Source organism: Vidua chalybeata, chromosome 2, assembly GCF_026979565.1.
Source record: "Vidua chalybeata isolate OUT-0048 chromosome 2, bVidCha1 merged haplotype, whole genome shotgun sequence".
Classification (NCBI taxonomy): Eukaryota; Metazoa; Chordata; class Aves; order Passeriformes; family Viduidae; genus Vidua; species Vidua chalybeata.
Genome location: NC_071531.1, coordinates 74,534,053 through 74,556,450, shown reverse-complemented (window position 1 = coordinate 74,556,450; position 22,398 = coordinate 74,534,053). Strand labels below are relative to the sequence as shown.

General features: G+C 41.7%; 2 protein-coding genes across 2 annotated transcripts; both read right to left on the bottom strand.

Moving 5' to 3' along the window:
• Window positions 1-2,240: 2,240 nt before the first annotated feature.
• On the bottom strand, window positions 2,241-8,022 carry LOC128783734 (C->U-editing enzyme APOBEC-1-like). Its single transcript, XM_053934762.1, has 5 exons — window positions 8,001-8,022; window positions 6,576-6,603; window positions 5,839-6,227; window positions 4,554-4,672; window positions 2,241-2,267 (listed from the first exon to the last, which is right to left on the bottom strand). The coding sequence occupies exons 1-5, from the start codon at window positions 8,020-8,022 to the stop codon at window positions 2,241-2,243; spliced, it is 585 nt and encodes a 194-aa protein (XP_053790737.1).
• Window positions 8,023-14,300: 6,278 nt separating this feature from the next.
• LOC128784759 (C->U-editing enzyme APOBEC-1-like) lies at window positions 14,301-22,081 on the bottom strand. The gene is made up of 4 exons (XM_053936619.1): window positions 21,973-22,081; window positions 18,031-18,431; window positions 17,371-17,486; window positions 14,301-15,857 (listed from the first exon to the last, which is right to left on the bottom strand). The coding sequence occupies exons 1-4, from the start codon at window positions 21,993-21,995 to the stop codon at window positions 15,843-15,845; spliced, it is 555 nt and encodes a 184-aa protein (XP_053792594.1). The 5' UTR covers window positions 21,996-22,081; the 3' UTR covers window positions 14,301-15,842.
• Window positions 22,082-22,398: the final 317 nt, after the last annotated feature.

Here is a 22,398-nt window from a genome sequence, read left to right as displayed (position 1 = left end):
TCAGGGTCATGAAATCTCCCTTGCTACTTGTTCCTTCAGGGAGTTTTCAGCCTAGATGTATTTGTGTCCAGCATTGTCTTTGAGTGTGTTTTTCAGCTCTCCCTGGTGCTGACCCTTTAGCGTTCCTTTGAGCAGAAATGTCATTATTTCATCACATATGTATAAAATATTCACAGTGATGGAAGTCAGATTTGGTTCACAGAAGAAACATGAAGGGACTTGGCAGAGAAGAGACCCCCTCATTCAGACAACATGAGCAATGAGGAGCAGAGACCCTACTGGGGAAGGAGAAAGTGAGTTGCTGCAAGAGCAGAGGTCGTAGCGAATGGCGAGGCACTAAAGGGTGGCAAGTATTCTGAAGGCTGCCTTTGGCTTTTAAACCTCTCATACACTTTCTGTCTTAGGCAGGTTTCTCCTGAGGCTTCCAAACCCACATCAGATATGGCTAAAACTCCATTGCTGCTGCTGCTGCTGTTGCACCCAAATTCCAGCACAGGAACAGTGTTGATGTCTCCTCACTATAACCTTGTCATTAATTCACACTTAAGGACTATCTGACTCTACAAGCTGGCACAATGTTTTTACCAGTCCAGAGGGCTAGAAGAAGATGAGAGCAGACCAGCTGCCTTCTGTGGTTACCTTTAAAGGCTACCAGTGTGGTAGATCCACCTCTAGGCTTCATAGGCCATTAGGGACACAGCAGACATACAGCAGATTGCAAATCCACTCTGGCAGATAAAACTAGTGTGAAAAGCTTCACTGGTCTGACTTGGAACTGGCAAGCTTCCAAACGGAACAGAGAAAGTTTGTCCTCCTGTCTTCAGTGGAAAGGGCTGAGCCCTGGATATGAATGGTTATGGACCCTGCTGTACTAAGCTGCATGTTGATCAAGTGATTTGATTGCTTCCAAAGGAAACAAGGAGTAAACACTATAATGCCCAGAAAGAGAGCATGTGACATCCAGTGTGAGGCCCTGGACAGGGAGAAGAACACTTTAGCTGCGCTATACATTGTCAGGAGTTGTTTTATTCTACTAACGTAGGAGACACTCCCCAGCCAGCTGCGCTCAACCTTAGATACACTCCCACACTGTGGGGACTGGAGCTGCTTCCTCAGCCTGCAGCTTTTCTGGCTGTCTCAATAGTCTGCTAAACATCTGGAGATTTTGGCATTGCCAAAGGATGCTATAAGCATAAATAAACTCAAAGAGATAGGCACAGTTCCCACCAGCCCCTGCCTTGTTCTTCAAGTTATCATTTGTGCATGTTGTGGATCCCAGCATCAGCACATTCACCAGTGGGATCACACAGTGGGTCTCCTGCTTGAAGAAGCTGGGAATCGTGACACATGGAGCTCCCCACATGATTCATTCAGATGATCTACGTTATTTGCTGTTCAAATTCAAAACTGCTGCAAAACCCAACACACCTGTATCTTCTTCTTGCTTTCTTCCAGTAGAGAGAGCTCAGAGATTTCAATATCTCCTACTTCACCATTCCACAACTGTGTTTTCAGTTTCTCTGCTCTGTAAAGCAGAGTCTTTTTACTTTGTTTCCCCAGTTTGCAATGAACACCTATGTCTCCAGAGTGTGGAATTACACAGGAAGATTGTCTACCAGGGAGCTGAACAAGAAAAGCAAAGTTTCTACAGTGTTAACATCTTCCCTTTTATTACACTGTTTTTGCAGTCATAAATAAAGTTTACACTCATAAATAAAACCTTAAAATGAAATCTTACTACAGTATTGCATAAATACTTTAATAATATTAAATATATTCTGAAACATACATATGTAGCCATAAAAGTGATCGTCGTAGGAAATTCTGAAAGCAAGAATGCACAGCTGATTACTTCTTTGGAACAGATCAGAGCATGAAAAATGTTACAGGCTGGCATCTCAAGAGGACACTTGCAGAATCTGATTGCAGAATCTGCAGACATGGAAGGCCTGATTATGGGGCATGGTCTCCATCCCCACCGGACTCTCAAAAAGGTCTGTAAAGACCAGAGTGTCCTGGTCTTTACATCATGAGAGCATCATCCGAGCTTCCTGATGGCTCCTCATGTGCTCCTTCTGCTCAATACTTAGCAATGCCCAGACAGTGATAGGAGTCTTCTCTGGTTGCAGCAAGAAACTTAGCAAGGTTGCAGAAGAAAAGACTGACAGGGACTGGCTTTTCTCGTCTTGTATTGATGCACAAACTGAGCTTGAAAGCATGGTGGTGATGCTCGTTAGCATTCAGTTTGCCAGAAGTGGAGGAAGCCCCTAGGAGGAAGAAAAAAAAAAAAAGGTTAAAAATTAGATACCAAAAGCTTAAGCCATCTCTTTAGCATGATAGAGAATTTGAAAATAAAGCGTCTGCTCCAGGAGATCACTCTGATCCTCCTTCAGTGTGTTAAATAATCTCCCTCAAGATACGTTTTTCCAGACAACAGGGTAGCACCTCATAATTTACTGTGCCACGTACGCCAGAAATGTCTGTAGAAATACAGATCATTTAGAAAGAGAAACATTTAAAAGGTGGCAACTTGCATGGCTGAATGCAGAGGAAGAGGAGTTGGATCCTGTGGAAAGGCAGATTTTTGAGGGCATTAGAAAGGCCCCCCAAGAGGTTTGTAGTACCACACCATGTTTGCAGCATGGCTAACTCCAAGGCTGGATCCGACAGCTCAGAGGAAAGTTCTCAGTGTCTCCTGGGATGGAGGTGACTGGAGCCTCTCCATGTTCCAGTACAGCACCATTGTCAGGGGAGACGAGACTTTTTCCCTCATTGCAGCTTGTGTGTGTTACCTTGTTTTCTCTCTGTGCATCACTGAGGAGAGTTTGGCTATGTCTTTACTGCCTTTACGTAGTGGAAAACTGCAGTTTTGCACTAAGATGCCACTTAGCCACCTTCTCTATAGGTCAAGGAAAGCCTGTTCACTCAGCCTCTCCTGGTAGGACAAGTGCCCCCGTCCCCTGCCCTTTGCAGGGGCACTCCACCAAATCCCCTCTGGTTCCTCAGTGTTTTTCTTCTGCCAGGGCTTGATGCAACAGTGTGCATTTCTCTGGAGCACGTGCCTGGAACTCACTCACCTCATCACACCTCTGCATAATTAGTACAACGGGTCAGGATGCTCAAAAGGGCTGAGCACACAGACATTCCCATTCCTTCTGCGGAGGGTTGGTAGTTAGAGCTACTGATGATGGGACCTGTTCACATTCATTTGAAGGGTGACTTGTGTTTAGCTGAGACAGCAGAGCAGTTGAGGAAGTGCCTGACTTCCAGCAGGCTTCCCAGCCAGCAGGACTCTGCAGAAATCATCAAGGTTGCCTGGCTGGGACAGGCAATTTGTTAGCTGGTTCTTTAAAACCAAGACCTGAAGGGCAGATTCCCCTTGTACTTCTGTACAGGGAACCGTGCTGAGTCAGCAGCAGTTTGTCAGCACTCACAAGCATTTCACAGACAGCTCTGCTCAGCTCCTGGCAAGCATCACACCATGCACTTGATCGTGCGTAAGCTGCTAAATTATTTAATCATCTCAGGCATTAGGAGATTCAGAAAGGCTGAAAGCCAAGGGGAAAATGTCTCCTAAACCATTTCATTGCATAAAGTACTTTGTTAGATCAGCTGATTGACTGGACATTACTACTGAGTGTGTATATCCTGTCATCTGAATGTCTTACTCAGACAAGAAATGGAAAGGTCAGGTCTTGAGGTACTGAAAGTCCTATGTAATGTTTGGGGTGGATGGAGGGGAAATGAAGTGTAATGTGTACCTTTTCCTCAGCCAGAAATAAAACAAGCCATTCATAGCATCATACAAACAGGTTAGGTTTGTGTCTGTGTCTCTAAGTTCCTGTCTGTACCATTTTGTGTCTGTCACTCTAAATTCCTGCTAGCGGTTTTGTGCATCCCTTCCTCCATCTCCTGCCATCCATTCTGCACAGAGGGATCAGTTCAAGCAGGAACTGGCTTGCCCCACAAAGGGTGGCTGAGCCCAGCAGTTTAGTCCAGTCCTGGTCTTCTCTTCTGTTCAGTAGAACACTTCCTCTTTCTGAGTAGGATATCAGGCTGTACAAATAACTCCTGCATTTGTATGGATTGCAAGAAAAATGGAAAGCAGATCTTGGTCATATTATACTCTAATATGTAAACTCTGATCCTGAAGGTAAATCCACCCATCTGGGCTTTTGAACTTGCTCAGAACTTAACTGAAATCCGTGGCCCTGCCCTGAGGCAAAAAGAGAATACTTGAATCATGATTACAGAGCTGAAGGAGCTTTTGGGGTCAAATAGCTCTGGTAAGCTGCAAGCTAATGAACTGGTAGCTGATTCATGCAAAGGGTAGAAATAATTTCCTTAGTTAAAATCTGAGAGTACTGCTAAATCTCTTCTCTGTTCCTGGCCACAAAGGCACAATGTAGCAGCATCATCCTCTGGCAATCTCTTACCTGCTTGGCTCTCTGCTTATGCAGCTAACACCATTGCTGGGATCATCCAAATCTCCTTTTCCTTGGATTTTTTGCATTTATTTTTGCTCTTGCTATTTTCTTCAGGTGTCTACTTACCAAAAAGATATGAAAGAGTTCTGTGCAATTCAGAAAGAAGTATACAATGACGTTCTGGGGCCAATAATAATCTTCTCCATTTTGATATGCAACAAAATTTCTCCAGCAGTACCTGTAATCTAAGAAGAGAGGTACCCAATCACTCTTGATGAAAGGATGCCCAGTTCTTTCTTCATTAACATGTCAGTGAGTCATTTGTTTCTCAGTAAGAATACAGTAAAGGACAAAGGTACTCATACAAGGGGTACACAAATAACTACACAAATAAGTTAGTGGAAAGGGGAACCAAAACTCTACAGAGTAGCAATATGTCTAAAAATGAGTTGCCAGAGAGAGAAATTGATCATTGTGGTGGCTTGGGCAACCCTTATCACAAATAGCATGCTCTGGCCTAAAGTCAAGAGAGAAGGAATCAGCAAGTGCCAGCAGTGAAAAGGGAAGTGGGACATGCAGTCAGAGCTGGTCAGGCTCTCCTTTTGGCAACCTTGTGCTTGAAAACACAGCTTTGGTAAGACAAGTTGCTTCAATCATGAATCTGTCTGACTTATCCCAATGATCAGGGAAAACCTCGAGTGAGCACTCTAACATTTAGCAGTTTCATATTGACCTTAGTGTTGATAGGATGGCCAGAGCTTCTGTCAATGCTTTGGTGCTATAATCCCAGAGACAGCGCCCCCAGTGCAAGTAATGTCCTTTAAGGTTATATTTGATCTGATGGGTTTCATAGCTCCACATTCCAGTGGTCAGTATCCACACAGGTGCGTGAGGTTCATCTCTTCAAATGTACATTCCTTACATTCCTTTTTGTGAGTTGCTTGTCTGGACTGTTTCTACAGCCAGACATCACCAGGCAAGCAAGATACACACACAAAAAGGCAAGACATGTGCAAGACACATCTTCTGTGATGCATCATTTGAAAGTGTCCTTTAGACAAGTTTCCTTCTCTTTTCCAGCTACCAAGGGAAACCAATTATTTGATGCAGCTGGCAAGCTGATCTGCATGTGTATTCTAGGAGGGACAGGTTCTATCTTGCCCAGGGTTTTACACTGCATATAACGGAAGCATGGATAGCGAGAGAAACCTCCAACCCTCCATGTTCAGATTTGGCAAGAGGAAATGACCATGCTGGTTCTACTGCTGTACAGGACTGAGGAAGAAAAAAGGCAGAAGAGAGTGACATTTTTGCACTCACCAGTCCTCCCCAAAGCCAGTCATCACCTCTGTTACAAACTAAGAGTGCACATAGAACTTTCAATCACTTAGACAAAGAGTAGCTGGGTTACCTTCAAGATTCATGACACGTATAGTGACTCCATTCATTATCAGGTTGCGGAGACCTTGTCGGTTCCAAATATAGTGGTGCCGGAACAGCTTGGCTGCATATATTACCAAGGTCACATTTGGGTGTGACCTCAGGAACTCCAGAATCCTTCTGGAGCACTTTCCACAGGGACTAGTTGAAAGGAACCAGGTGATGGAGCAAGAAGTTTGTGGCCTGTCATTGAAATGATTTTCCAGGAAGTTGACTTCAGCATGTTGTTCATGGTTGTTCGAGCACCAGTTCCTCCAGACGGAACCTCTTCTCCACCTGATTTCATACAGCAGGTACACCACCCGTCCATTTTGTCTAGGCGAATAATTTCTTTGGAAGTCTCTTGGCGGTATCTTCCACCTGAAGAAGAGTACCAACAGTACTGTGATCCCAGCACTTCAATGATATTTGGACTCTCACTCCCAGCTTTTCCCATCAGAAATGAGCAGCTTGAAGAATGTTGCGATTTAGCGATCTAAACCTGGAATTTGATGAAAACTTCAGAACACCCCCAGCACCTCCTTGAGAACTGTTGGGTGGGTAAGCAACCTCATCGCCACTCAGAGATCAGCACCAGTCAAAGCAGTAAGGCAACTGGAAAAGGAAGACTGAGGAAAGGGATAGTAAGAATAAAAAAAGGCACAAGGCTGTCTCTGGAAATTGCCAAGTAGCTCAGGCAGCAGTGAGTGACAGAGCTACATCTCTTACCCTTGGTTGTTCTCTCTGGATGAGGGACCTGTGTAGAAAAGATTTGTGAGTCACTAAGGATAGCAGGTCAGAAAACAAAATTTCCTCTCCCCTTTCTGTCCAGACCCCTTTCAGTTCTGTACACACCCTGACAAATCTCTTTTCTCTAAAAGGGGTCAGTAAGTAATCACTGCATAGCAGGATAGGCACTCTTGGATGCAGGACGTGTGGACTCCCACCTGGAAGTTGAACTTGATGGTTGTTTAAACTATTTTGTACACTAATCCTTGCTCAGTTTAGCACATTATGGTTGATTGTGTGAACTCTCAAGTTTAAATTCCCTGATTTCAGCAGTACTGCATCTGTTTTTCTCTGACTAATCAAAGAGCAGAATCAAATGTCTTATCCCTTTAAATCTTCCAAACCACTTCTATGAGACAGGCAAAGCTTGAGCCATTTTCTCATTGGTACTGAGAATCTTGGCAATCTAGACAAAAACATTTCCACAACCGACTTTCCATCTTTACTTAATCTGTAACTTTCTAAAAAACTAAAAAATATCAGGAAAAAAATACTGGTACAGAAAGGAGGGTAAGAAATACATGCAGGGTGGCAACACAGACCTGCCTGATTATACACATTTTATCTTCTATGGTGGCAAGCAACTTTGACCCCATGACTTATTCATCCCTTCCCAGCTGAGGGTCTAGAGGAAAACAATTGCAGGTGATCAAGGCTACTTATTTAAATAAATAAATGGTGGCAAAAAACCACCAATAGGAAATTTAAGGAGCTAGGAACTGTAATTTTATTTGATTTTTTTTTTAATTTTAAGTGTATATAAAATAAAAATAATTAATTTCCTTTTTCTTTTTTGTTTTTATGAATTATACATAATATACTAAAGATTTCTCTTAAAATTTACTTAGAATTAAGATACTAAAGGCATTTTTCTGCAGCTTAGGTCTTGCAGATGAGAAATTCTGAATTATACAGAGTAAAATTACATTTTAACATGAAGAAAATAGTTTTCCACATCAACAGAGACAAGATCAACTACTTGCACAGCCTTATTGCCCTGATTCTTTAAGAATATTCTATTTATTTATCACAATGAAAATAAAATAGATGAATACATAAGCTAGCTAAGTTGTTCCATTCTTAAATGCCTTTGAGATATCTTTTCTCAATAAAAGTTCTTTTGGATTTTGAATTCTTCCTGCCATACCAAGGTTAACAAAATCATATTAATATTTTGAAGCTGGACCCAAGACTCAAGATACAGTAATGTATTCAAAGGCATAAAACACAAATCCACATCTGTCTCCTGTGTATCCTCATGCCAACAAAACACATTTGTGTTTACACTCCAGTCCTTTAGATACAACTACAGTAAATATCTTGATTATGGAGAAATAGGCCTACCTTTCACATAAATGTACTTACCTCTGGCACAGAGAGCAGCCATGGGTATTTCTGGATTTATGTGTTGCTTCCTGGGAGACTGGTGCGACTTTATAAGTCTTACATTAGTTTCAGTTTCTATTCCCGAATCATAATACTGATCTTTGGGCCTTATTAATGCTGCTGATTCGCTGAGTATTTCCTTATCGTGACTTTCTTCACACTTACGTGCACTATCCAGCTGGCTGAAGCTGAAAGTAAGCCCCTGGTAGCAAAGAACTGCAAATGGGGGGGATCCCACTCAGAAATTGATCTGGCCTTGAGTACAAGGTTTCCTTCCAGAAGCTGGAATTAAAAGATGAGCCACTTTTTGCAGTGCAGACAGAAATTACATTTCTTTTTAAACTCTGGCTCCAGAACAGAAAAGCAAATCTTCTCTAGTCACCCCAATGCCACAAGAGAGAAAAGCACCTACACAAATGGCATCAAGCCATATAGCTCTGGCATGGCATGTCACTTTTCTGACACCCAGATGCCACAAGGAAGTTTCCACGCCCAGTGGAAAGAGGTAAACAGAAGATATCATGTGCAAAACCCATGAGTCTGTGGAACTCCAGCAGGATTGTGGTTACTGCCATTTCCCTTCATGGGATTTCTCCTGTGGAGTTCCAAGGACCACTCACACCCCCTTGCGCCCGAGTCCTCCCCTAATCAAGGAAGAGACTCAATGTGTGTGACCACTGAGCTGTGGGCAGTGACTGGGCAGCCACTCTCAGGCTGACTCTAAGCAAGCTTCCCACCATCCAGGAGAGTTTGGCAGTGGACACCTTGTTGTGAGGGAACATCCAGATATTTTTGAATATCACAGCTGAGAAGATCTCTGTACTCATGTGGACACTGAGAGCAAGACCTGAGCCATGTGTGGAGTATCTGCAGAAGCTATTGTTCCTTATATCAGTTCACTAATGCAAATAGAACAGGCATTTTCCAGTGCCCTGAGAAATCTGCTCAGCATTATGAACTGGACATCACCTTACTGTGATCAGTTCTGTAATTCTCACAAGATGCAGCAAAAAAATACTTCCCATTTAATCTGAAAAATTACTGAAACAATGCTGGTTTCTAGTGAGAAGCTTTCCTCTGACATACTCAAAACTGGCTTGCAGAGGAAAGGGATTACAAAATAATTCTTCTCATGGCTTAGGTAGAATCAGTCTCTGTTACTCATGGTTTTTTCTGGTTTTGTGACACAATTATTTTTGGCCTCATGCATGATGTAGAGATTGCCTTCCTTGGTGCCCAGCCCAATGTGGGATTTTAAAGCTAAGGGAGTGATTTATTTGTATTCTCTGCAGCAAGCTCTCAGTATTCTATTGTCAAAAAGTATTCAGTTTTCTGCCAGGGCAGAAAAAAACCCCGAAGTGTATATGAATGGTGAAGTTCAGAGGGAGTAGGGATTCAGGCACTGGCAGGACTCGCTGTCAAGGAGAAGACTGGTTGTGGCAGGTCATCAGGCAGTGCCAACACAGAGTTTGCCCTCGGGGCCTCTTCTGCTGAAAGGTCAAGCCTCACTTCTCAACGCAGAATTGTTCCCTGGTGGTTGCATTATTTCCTACCATAGAAGAGTGAAGGGGAGCAACTCAAACACTCAAGAGATTGTTGAAACAAAAATATGATTAAGCAAAAACATGATTGGCTAATATGGTTTTGAGTTCGTGGGCATGATTCTCAGTGAGAGGAGGAATGCTTTGGTGCTGTAGCACTCCCTTCACCGCCCTGAACTTACAGTACATATTTACAAATAAGCAGGTGTGAATTAGGCTTAGAGGCTATTAGTCTGATCTGCAAGGAATGACTTGATTAGCAGAAGTAGTTCCTGACAGAAAACCAGCAACGTGCCACAGAAAGTGGAGAAACAAAAATGTCTAAGCAAGGAATCAGCAATGCAACATTTTCAGGTGTCTCCAGGAAGGTGACTGTGCTGTATGAGATGATGGAAAGCCAAAATGAAAAAAAAAAAAAATTTTGAAATATTTCTCTGTTAGCCTAATGTGAGAAGATGAATACCTTCCAAATTCAGTAGTTGCTTTAACCCTAATAAAATCAGGAAGACAAGGTTGCCACACAAGTGAATTTTCATACTTCTAGAAGAACTTGCACGTTCTGTTTGTGGGGACCAGGCTTCAGTGAGTCAAGAGGAGGATGATGGCCTTCAGAAGGATGGTACAACTAGGTGGAAAACCTGTTCTTTGGTTTTTATGAGCAACCTGTAGTAATCCCTTTAAATTGTTACATGCCTGTAGCAAGGGTTATCTGTATGGGTGGAGTGTCGTATTTTTACTGTGATAAAAATTTTTATTCTACTTCTCATGCAGTCAGTTATATCCCCTTTCAGAAGCTGCTTACAGTAATGTAAGATATAAATGTGGAAGTGGTTTGTGATGCTGAACTGTTGGTAACGCCTGAATATATGTCAACCACTCCAGCAAAAGGATTTTTTTTAAATAACCATCATTCTCATATGTATGCCTCATGAACCTGAATGCATTTTGGAGGGACATACACAGCAAAGGGCACATAGAATGGTGGAGAGACACTTACTCATGCCTCCTTTAAACACCAGGCTCCTTAGACCTTCATGAGAATATTCCCTTTGGTGGTAGTAGAGACATGCTGTGTACATATGACCAGATTCACCAGGGAAAATAATCTAAAAGTGCCACAATTTCTTCAGAACATTTTACGAAGGGCCTCCAGGATATATACTGAGTGAGAGAGAGGTGGACAGAGCATCAGGGAGTTAGGTCCCTTCAGATGTCTCCCAGGAAAGAGAATGCAGGAAAACAGGTCTGCAGCATGACTATTACAGAGGTGTTGTCTGCTGATGTACCACTCCCTTTTCTCAAGCATCTTTTAGCTTATCTGACACTCGAAACCCAAGGCATGCATCTGGTAACAAATGTGGACTGAGACAGAGTCCTAGAAATGGAAATATGTGGAAGAAATTAGGGAAGATGGACAGGTTAGAGGAGAAAGAGGAGCACAGAAGAAAAGTTAAATCAGACATCAAAGAAGATAAAAAGGTTTGAATCAGCTAAGATCCTAGTTTGCAAATCTCTGAAGGTTTTACAGGTACTGAGCTCTTTATTCTCTGGCTGGATAATCTATTGGAAAGAGGTGAGAATCACCCAGTGGAAATCTGGAAGCAGAGAGAAAGGTTACATTTAAATGTGACAAAAGCCTGGGGTTTATCCTACAGAGGTTTAAGTCTCAGCCTCCACTAACAGGCTGCCTCCTGGACTTAATTTGAAATGGTAAATCCTGTGTTAGTTCAAGTCTTCCGCTGCTGACACATTTGACAGTAAAAGGAAAATCCACTGTGTGTTTACTTGGATTTAATGGAGTTTTCTCAGTCGGTATCTATATATTTTTATGGAAAGAAAAATCACACAGAGCCTTTTGAAATTTATTCTGTGACCTCCACATTTAAAAAAGGCTAAAATGTGTTTATGTATGAACCTTTATGTATGAATTCACACTCATGCAGATATTTACGGATATGTGTATGTACAATAATGCAATAATGCATATAAACACAAGCTTGTAGATACACAAATACACCTCCTTGTTAGCATATTACTTTGCAACTCTGATAAGCACACCCACCCATGACTCTTATCTCTCCCAATACCTTTGCTTTCATTTTCTCTGAAGACCGTACAGCGTCACCATACTTTACCAAGATTTGCACAGCCTCCATATGTGGAAACCGAAACACAAGAGATTAAGATAACTGGTGGCACCCTGCCACTACTGGGTGAATTTTATGAGGCTAACTCTGAACAGTGAAGTGGAATGGCAGCCAGCCACAAGGATGTGCAGGCAGAGCTCTGATCCAGGCAAAGTGAAAAATAATTAGCTAGTGGGAAGGACTTATCTGCATGCTTACTTCAGTAACAAAACATCCTGATATCCTAGTAATATAATTCTTTCATATTAACTGGTGAGGTTGTAGAAATCAAAGAATTTCCCAGCTCATTAAAGATACTTCATGAGGAGTCAGTGTGGAGAGAAAAAGCTGCAAGTGAAAGTATCTGTATTTTGGAATGTTTTTCTACTCTAAGCAGTCCTTCTACAGTCTTCTCACACTACTTTGAGTCAGAGAAGTTCTATATATATATCTTTCTGATTTTGCTTCATTTCTGTGTCTTTGTTTCAATGCACACACTTTGTCAAAGCACGAAGCAGAGCAGTAAGTACCCCAAACCCTGTGGGGATTAGTGTCCAAGCCCTGCTTGAGAGCCTGTGTCAGTCATCACACAACCAGCAGAGCTTTAAATATGAGAGGGACCACATAACCAGGTGGACTTCACTTGAGAGAAAGCAATGATTTTCTATAGGTTGTACCAAGGAGAGTGTTCAGAACAGCTCTAGGAACTTGCAGCTCTGAGATTTTCTTTTCCAGGTACCCAGGGATTGCTCAATGACAATATATGGTAAACTCTCTCCAAAATTCACCTGTAAAAGGTAGCTGTCATGGGAGGCAAAACCTCCATCAAAAGCAGAAAACATCTACCAGGACCAGGCATTACAACCATTGGGCACCATCAAGGATGGAGTTGATTTTCTTCATTGCAGTCCATACTAAACATATCAGTTCCTGGGCCGTCTGTGGGCAGTGTGTCAGTGGAAGCCACAAGTGAGGGCAGTCTTGTTTTGTTCTTTTTTTATTGTGAAAACAATTTGGGGTTCTTCCTTGCTCATGACCTTGGAATGTCATAAGCTTGCTTTGGACAAAAGCTGGTTGTGATGCGAAAGGGCTGAGCATGGCAAGACAAGATCAACAGGACAGTGTAAACAAGAACTAAGGAAAATTAACCTTTGCACAGGCATGGCATCAACAACCACCCCCACAGCTGCTGGGAAGGTTTTACTGTGATATCCTTTGTTTGGCAGCCTGTGCCAACAACTAGTTAGATTGGAGACTGAAAGGGAAACACTTGGTACATTTTATAAATTTTGTTCAGCAGTTTCACATAATCTCTGTTTCTCTTTCCCACCCCTCCATAACAACTTTTGTGATCAGTTTTCTCTGCCTCTCTAAAGACACCTTAAAAGCACAAGGGGTCTCCATCTAGTGGCCCACTTCCAGGATGGACTTGCAAATAAAAATAATTACTTACTTGTTTTAGCTATCAGAGAGGAGATGCTGAAATGCAATGACCATGGGTACTGTAATTATCATTCCACAGACACACCTCTTGGTGGACTGAGGATTTGCTTCTGTTGAACAGAGCATCTGTGGACTTTTGAAGCTGAGTTTTAAAATCAAGTGCTGCTGTTGGTTACATGTTAGAGTTCCCACTAAAACAGTGGAAAATCCTCTAGGTTAGCACAGTCTTTCTAATGCAGGCTAGTGTTTCAGTGATTAATGATGAGGCATTATTACAGCAAGAACTGACACTTACTGTGATTAGTTGATCAGTTTAAAACAGAGACAAGTGCTTGTTTACATGGCTAACTATAAGATTCTGGAATTTTCTGCTCCAGTAAACTGTGGACGCAGATGGCAGGACAGGGTGAAACTAAGTCCATATATGGACCCTAAAGGTGAGATGCAACGTTCCCAAATGGAGTCATTGTGGGTATTGAGGCAGTGGGACAGATAATGACAAACCACAGCTGGTGACCAGGATTGTCTGCTCTCTGTAGAAAACAACCCCTCTGTCACTGCTAGATCCAGTGTCTGGACTGTGCTTTCTGCCCTGATGGGGCATTTTCTGTGGTTTTAAGTTCACTTCTTGAATCATGAGGTAGGAAACAAGGCTATCTGAGAAGACAGCAAGTCTCCAGAGGTGTTCCTTTTGGCATCCTGCCCATCTCTTGCCAGATGATGGGCCCTGGGACTCCAGGACCCGTGTTGGAAGACCACAGCTGAGGGGATGATAAGCCCAGAGTCAACTTTGAACTGGTTCAAGAGCGGCTGCCCCAGATGGATGCACACAAATCTATGGGGCCTGACAGGGTTCATCCCAAGGCACTGAAGGAGCTGACCAATATCATCACAGGACCTTGCATTGTTTTTCAATGGTCTTGGGAGCCTGGGAAGGTTCCAGATCAAGTGGAAGATGACAGTGTTTTTCCAACATTTCAAGAATGGTAAGAAGGAAGACCCGAGTAATTGCAGGCCTGCCAGTCTCACTTCAGTGCCCGGTAAAGTTATGGAGAAGGTTATTCTGAGAGAGAATTATCAGGTCCTGAGAGGCATGTCCTGGACCACTCTGAGGCAGCCAACATTTGGAATAGCCTTGGGCTAAATTAAGGCAAAACAACACCAAGCAATCAATTAGAAAGTTTTATTTATGGGCTGCAGCAATTACAACGGTATTATCAGTTCAACAGCCTGTAGCAGCAACAATGTAAACCTTTCTGAACAGCCTGCAGATTTAACCTTTCTGAACAACATGTGGCAACAGTGATCCCTGGGCAGCCTGTGGCAGCAGTGAGTTAAACTTTTAAGCAGAGGCAGAAAGGAAGAAGGAAAGATAGAAAAATAGAGGTAGTACAAAACAGACTTGACCTTGTCCAGATTCTAAATACAGAAAGGTATTTTGTTTTCATGTTTCACCAAAGAAAGGATATATGTGTCATATTGCTAACAACACTTTGTTAGTGAGGCTCAAGGCCCCTTGTTCAGGCCTCAGTACTTCACCTTCAGGATAAAATGTCCAGCACACAGCGAGATAAGTCCACAGGGCTCTGGGTGAGCAGCTGGCTGATGGCTCAAAAAGTTACAGCCAATGGGTTTACATCAGACTAATGACCTGTCACCACTGCGGTTCTTTGGGGCTCATTTTTACAGCCAGCGATCTTAAACGTTCTTATAAATCATCTCTATGGGGGAATCAAATGTAGGAACCAAAACTAAGTAATCTTGCCAATGACAAACTAGGAGCATCTGTGGATTCCCTTGAGGGTAAAGAGGCCCTGCAGAGAGATCTGGATACTGAAGAGCTGAGCAGTCACCAATTGTATGAAATATTACAAGAGCAAGTGCTGGATTCTCCACTTGGGACCGGGTAATCCTGAAATGTATGTAATCCTGAAACCACTGATCAGTGACATGATTGGTGTAAATGGAATGAAGCTGCATTAGTGGATGTTCAGCCTGGACATTAGGAAAAGGTTCTTCACTGGTGTCAAAAATAAAGCCCACTCCTCTAAAATTTGTAAGAGTTTTAAGAAATGATAATAGGAGATAATCATAAAGCAAAACTTACAGCATATGCTGGGTGCATGGCCACAGCCACCTCTTCTGTCTGCAGTCTTTTATAGTGTTACAGTTGTATTACTTACTCAGATAATTTTGCAGTTTTATTCTGGGCTGGTTGACTACAATCTTGCTGCAGATTTTTGCAGCATTTGCACAATTCAATAGTTGCAGACATTGGCAGTCTAGGGTGGTCTTCTGATGGTCTTCTGATGCCATTTTAAGCTTGGTACTCTTCCTTTATGGTCTTCTGCTCTTCACTTATGCTATCTTGGATGTATATTTTGCAATAATAATCATATCTTAAAATACACCTTTCACAAGCCCACTTACATCTTGTAAAAGCCTTATTTCCCCTTCTACATGGCCCTCAAGCAATTACAAATTTTACCACACTTAAAAGCAATTTGAGACTTACACTAATTATCTAAAAACAATTACTATTTTATAATTAAACCAAACAAATTATAGTGAAAGTCAACTACTACATAACTGTTTATAACATGGATGATGATTTTAGTCATGTTGTTTAGTTTTAGGTAGTCATGCAAGGAGAAGGACTTGATGATCTTTTGCATCTCTTTCAACTTGAGATATTCTGTGATTCTTTGATTCTACAAATGAAGACCCTGAAATGGAAATAGAAGTATGACATCTAGATCTCCAACTGCACTTTGAACCTGCTGTGATTTGAAATGGACATAGCAGAAGCAGTCTATTACTTGTAGTAGCCCAAGATGTTACTTTTCCACATGTGCAATACAAAATGGATTTCCCAAAAAAACAATGACCCACATAGCCATAGGTTTCTTTCACTCTCGTTCACTAAAAATAGAATTTGTCAAAAAATTCTAATATATTGCAATCAAAATGCTGAAGTACTTATATTAGTTCTGCTAGAATTTTTTAAAATACAGTCCTTCCCAGCCAAGGAGGTGGACCTATTCATCCAAGCAAAGTCTCTTGGCTCCAGGGCCACAAACTTTCAGCACTGTTGTTGAACACACCTTTCTCTCTCCTGCCTTTCAGGAGGTCTGGCACAAAACAAAAGCAAAGCCTGAATTTTCACAGGGCACAGACATTCTGTTTTGAATGGCTTTTCTCATCTCACAGGAACTGTACCCTTCCCACCAGTCAGAGAAGTTACTGAATGGAATTTGGAATGGTCTTTAATGAACATGCAGGGGCCCAGTAACTGGGGGGTGTCAGACCACTGCAGACATTGAGAGAAAGAGGCTGAGTAGCACCATTTAGCAAACTGAAACCCCCGCTCGGATCCAGGTTAAAAAGGAATCTGGTGGAGGGTTTCTGAGATGAGACTGGAGTTCCAGGTAAAAATCAAGGAATTTCCCACCCAGGATCCCAAAGGAGAAAAACTGCACTCATAGCTTTCCTTCATAATATTGTTGCCTTTTTCAACCTGAAAATTAAACCTGAGATAATTTTAGTATAGGAGGTAACATAAAAGTGCATTTTTATTTGGAGGCCTCCAGGGGCAGTTATGGAGAATGTCCACAAAATTCCCCCCACATGAGGTGAATATAGTTTTGATTTGTTTTAGGAAATTAGCATAATTGATAAAAAGACCCAGTTAGGAGGACAAGTGGTAATGCAACTCCCCCCCCCAGGTCAAGTTCCTTCTCTGGAGCCCTCCCCTGATACTAGCTGTATTTGTTTATGAAAATATGTCTCAAAGACCTTGTTCTCAACCTTGGTTCCCAGGAAGAACCAAGATAGGAAACAGGCCTTGTGCCCCTGGGTCTTGGAGCTCTGGAATTTGTTTTGTCTTCCTGCCTAGGGAAAGGGCACAGAAAAATACTGAGAAAACTAGCTGGAATACAATAATAGGCTACAGAGCTCCAAATATATGGGCAAAGAATACAGAGAACATTTAAAAGAAAAAAAGGCAAAAACCAGGATGGCATCAATATGATGGAAAAATATCCACAGTGCTTCTCTCCCAGTGGGATAGGATAGTTCCCATGATTTTAGTACATTACTTTTCTCAAAAGCCTGCTGCAGTGCTCTTTAAAGTCCAACTAGAACTACATGTGAACAAGGGCTTCTTTCCTGCTCTTTACAGCTCAGTTGCCCCAGACTGCAAATCATTTCATGTGATCCCGTCTGTCTCTCAGAGTGTACCTGAAGGATATCTTCGAGCCGTGAACGATTCCTCTCTATCGCTGATTCAAAGTTCCTGGGCGAGAAATGATAGTCGACACCTGGTTGTATAAAGGTCTCCCAACAGTAATTATAGTCTGGAGAAATAAAAGCAAGATAATTAATCTGAGTTTGTTCAGATGCCAGAGAAGCTCAGGGAACAAGACTTCTTAAGCTCTTCCTTGTGTCCATATCACAGAGACAGCTTGGCCATGGATAAGACAGCTGATGGATGCTGTCCACTCCGTATTTGGAACCAATGCCATTCACTCTGGGCAATTTTTTTCCCTCCCTTAACTGCAGAGGAGCTCTTCAGCCAGCCTTATCCCAGCAACTACATTTAGGACAAGGGAGAAGGACCATATCCCCCATTCACTCAGGAGTGACATAAGGATAGTATCTCTAAACAAAGGAGAATTTTCATACAGATCTGGATGCTGAGGGTCCTGCCCCTCTTCTCCTGCACTACTTAAACATCTTTTTTTGGGATCTGACTCTCATTCACTGCATGGTGATGGCTGTGCCCCCAACGAAGTTGAGCAGACACAGGGCACCATAGAAGCAAGCCCATACCCAATTCACCCATGCACAAAGTTCACCAGCTCACCCCTCCCCAGTCCCACAAAGCATGGGAAACCTTGCCTTCAGCTTCCATGAGTTCAATGGTTACTCCCGGCGAGTTGGCAAGTTCCATCAGGCCTCTGCGGTTGCTTGCACAGTCTACGTAGTAGAGCCGTGCTATGCGTATGTCTATGTTCACATTGGGCTGCTCCTCCAGGAAATCCTGTATTATGTTGCAGCACTGCCCACAGGGGCTCCAGGACAGGTACCAGGTCATGTCACAGATATTGTAGCTTCTTGGCTCAAAGATTTCCTCCAGGAAGTACTGTTCTGCATGGGAATCGTTACTATCATCATTTCTGACCCAGTGTTGCCAAAACTTGTGACTCCCACGCCACTGAAGCTCACAGAGTAGGTATGTCTCGTGTGGATACTTGCGGGGATCAAAGTGTTTTCTTAATGCCCTCTTAGATATGTACATGCTGAAACAGAAGAAAAAAATTCAAGGAATCACTGATTACAACTTTGTTTTCAGTAGTACTCCATTAAAAAGGGGGAAGGTGGAGGAAATCAGAGGAGAAAGGAAAATGGAGAGGCAGGCAGGCACCAGGCAGGGTAAAGGAACTAAAGGAACCAAACCCTGAACTGTTAATTCTCCCCTCATCTACAGCTGCATGCAAAACTTTCACCGCCTTCCCCCTCCCTATGCCTGTCCTCTTCCCCATCAGTGGGAGTATTTCTAAAAGCTCTCTATATTTTTTGTATGTCAGACATTTTCACAACGCTCCCATGTAGCCCTTTTCAAAGTAGGGAGCTGTTGTGAATTTTGTAAAAACTAATACAAAAAAATAAAAGGAAGAAAATAAAAGCACTGATACACTATGAAGCTGAATATTTTTCCTTACTGGATTCTCTTGCTGTTTGTATTTTCATAAGGATTAGCACAGTCAACACCATCCTACATGAGAGAAGAGGAAAGAAGTGCTTTATGCAAAAAGATGCAACTCTTAGGATGGATATTTTCTGATTCAGAAAGGACCTCTAAATATTGTCAGTTAAGGACCTCTACAAAGACTGCCAGTAGTCTTGAATATATCTTTTATACTCGGTAATTATCCATAATGCATAAATAATGAAATCTCCAGAGGCACTATGTAGCTTTTGCACAATTGCCTAATATAGATTTATATGAGAATGCACTTCAGATATACATTTTTCCACATTAGAAAAATTCAGAGTAAATCCAGTAGACAACTGATCAGATTCTGAAGAGAGAAGCTGTAAACCTGTAAATTGCTTTATAGATTAGTACTCATTAGTAACAAAAACCAACAAACAAACAAAAACCCAAACCAAACAAACAAACAAAAACATAACAAAAAAAGTCACAAAAACCCCCAGTCTGAACTAGGGACAAATGAAATCTTTCAGAAAAAGTAACTGTCACATATTCTCTATATGCAGGACTTATCACCTATGTAAAAAAATATCACATTTATCTGAGTTAGTCAGAAGGCTTTGTCTTCTTACCCTGTCTTCTTCCTCATCCCAGCCTCCTTCACATTAAAATACACATGCACACAAACCAGTTTATAAATCACAGGGTGTGTCTCTATTTATCGTCTCCGTATAAACTCCATTTATATCAACCAAAGAAACCGCACATGCAGATTTATTTATCAGACTTTCTACTGAATTTATGTAAATGTAATAATAAATGTAAATGTCACCAAATATTTAATTATGGTACAGGAATAACTATTTTATTATACATAATTCCTTTAGTATGTTGTTTAAAAAAACACTAAGAGAGACAAAATTGAAGCACAGACTCAAATTTTATGCTTTCTCATTTGAGGCGTTAAAAGACATGCACTTTTTCTATTTATATTATGTTATTTGGAAGTTAATGTCTATTAGCTTAAATTTATGTAAAACTCGATTTTAGGGAACATATATATATATAATATAATTATATTATATGTTCACAATAAATATATAAAATATGTGACTAGTTGAAGTTTACTAAAGAAAATTCAATAAACTCCCAATATTCAAGCCAAGTCAGTTAATCTAATTTTTACCAAAGGTACCTTAAAGGTTTTGGAAAGCAATGTCACAACAGATTACAGAGACCTGATTCGTTCAAAGGTGCCTGTAGATGTTCCCATCTGATAACACACAAGTTAAAACTTCAAAGTCTTACTTAAGCACCCTCTTGCCTGTGTTTTGGCCATAAAATATTGCACTCTGGACAAGCTATTGCAACGGGTGTCCTGTGTCCAGGGACATAAAGCTATTTCTTTAGAACAATCTTGAAATACACTAATCTTCAAGATACTGACATCTTAGGGATGTGTTGAGCCAAGTGAAATTTATGGTGCAATCAACTTAGTAAAATATGACCAAAAGTCTGCATTCTTGTTAATATTTGCTACAGCTGTTACTTGCTATTCTTAAATAGCAGATTAATGAAAATTTAAACAACACTACCAGAAGGACAAATGAGAAATTTTTAAACCATGACAAAACATTCACACACTATAGAATATATACAGAAAGGCAGCATTCATTTTTCTCCCCAAGTCAGATAAGAGAATACTTAAATTGTGAGTTTACAGATACATTGCCCAAATTCATGCAATCATCTCAACTCTTTTTTAAATTTTTTGTAGTTATCACCAAGTGTCCTTCCTATTCAACGTTGTTATGCATGGTACACATAGACCCTAACTCAAAAAAAATTGATCACATAACAGCTATTGATACAAATATGAGACAAAATTCATAGTCAGCAAATAATTAAATATATATAGAAGAAAACATTATTATTTTTCTTTCTAGATCAGGTTTGTCAATCTCACAGAGGTGAATTTGTAATCCTTTCAGAATATGAGAGCTGCAGAGAAACACACTGTAAAGTACGACTAATAATTCAAAAGGTGGATTGTGCCCCAAAACGTTTAGAGGAATTAGGGCAGAAAATGGCAGAGGGATGACAGCCAACGGAACTATCTCCTAGGCCATATTTTCTTTTTTATTAATATGCAGCTGCTATGTAAAAGTGCATTAAACCTTGAAGATGTATTGACTGATTACAAAATACAAAATTTAAAATGTCTTATTTATATATTTCCTACTGTATGGTCCCACTTGAACAGGAAAGCAAAGAGATTATTTTAAGATGTACTAATTTTCACAAAAACAGCTCCTAATACGAGTATCTCTCTTACTAAAACTGGGTAATAAACTGCACCATCGTAGATATTTAATAATTTTCCTTCCTTCCTCTTACACTTTTTATTAGAAACTATTTAAAACTCTTCTTCTCATTGCAAGATAATAATAGTAATAATGATAATGTCTAAAAATACATAAGCATAAATCTGTCAAAACTTCTTTAACCCACATTTTTTGTCCCTTGCTAATGCTCTGCACAACCGAGGCACTTCTTTACTAAACTTTGCATTAAAACTTCCCCCTCCCTCGAACAGAAAATGGTCTGAGACTCTTTATTTTGGGTGATAACAGCTGTCTCAAGACCTCGAACCTGCCGAGCAAGGAAGAGGCATTTTCAGCTTCTCCTGCAGCCCAGCGTCGGGGCGAGCCAGTTCCCTCCTTAGCCCTTCCCCAACACTCCCTCTCTTCCCTGCGCTTTTGTCAGTACCTGTTGCTCCTCAATGGTTTATGGCTCCCCGGACAGCTTCTAAGCCACTGGGAACTTCCCCGACAGGCTCAGACCCCTCAGGCTCAGTGCAGCGCCTCGTCCGCTGCGGTTACCCTGGGGACAAAGGTCCCGCTCAGATGCGCTGCCAGCAGCACTGCCCTTCGCCCTTCCCCAGGCACGGCGGAGCCGGCACGGACACAAAGCCCTCCCCCGGGGCTGCAAAGCGAGGGACGCCCTTGGGTCGAAGCAGCAGCAACAACACCGAGCTGAAGCTGGACTGCCTTCTTTTTTTTTCTTTTTTTTTTTTTTTTTCTTCTTTTTTTTTTTTTTTTTTTTTTTACCCTCTCATCTTTTACCCTCTCATCTTTCTCCTGTACATGGCTTCTCCTTTCCCGGTGGACTCTCCTCCTTTCTGTCCCTGCTGCAGACGGGGCTCGACGCACGCACCAAACACAAAGCACACCCCCAGGCTCCGCTGGCACAGGTTGATGAAAGAGAAAACAGGAGAACTTGGCCTGACCACAATTGGTGCCTCTTAATGACGTATCCAAACATGCCTGCCCCCAGCAGTGCTCTCTCCTCCTTTCCTCACACCTTATCTGAGCTGCAGGGGCTTCCAGTTTAAAAACATAATAATTGAACCATGTCTTTGAAGCCTGCTTCTAAGTTTCAAACTGATGATAATGCTTCCTTGGCAGAAAAACATGATTTGCTCTTCTGTGTAGGCCACCCCTCCCAGGGTCGCAGCTGTTCTTTGTGGCATACAGACCTTCCCTGAAACA

Excerpts from the sequence above, each read along its gene's own strand:
- LOC128783734 (XM_053934762.1), bottom strand. The coding sequence starts at position 8,022 with ATGGCTGCTCTCTGTGCCAGAG. Across the intron at positions 6,228-6,575 it reads TCCAGAGAGAACAACCAAGG|GTGGAAGATACCGCCAAGAG; the intron begins GTAAGAGATGTA and ends ACTCTTCTTCAG. Across the intron at positions 4,673-5,838 it reads ACGTGTCATGAATCTTGAAG|ATTACAGGTACTGCTGGAGA; the intron begins GTAACCCAGCTA and ends CTCTCTTCTTAG.
- LOC128784759 (XM_053936619.1), bottom strand. The coding sequence starts at position 21,995 with ATGTACAGGAGAAAGATGAGAGG. Across the intron at positions 18,432-21,972 it reads TACAGGAGAAAGATGAGAGG|CATGTACATATCTAAGAGGG; the intron begins GTAAAAGATGAG and ends CTTCTGTTTCAG. Across the intron at positions 17,487-18,030 it reads TGAACTCATGGAAGCTGAAG|ACTATAATTACTGTTGGGAG; the intron begins GCAAGGTTTCCC and ends TTATTTCTCCAG.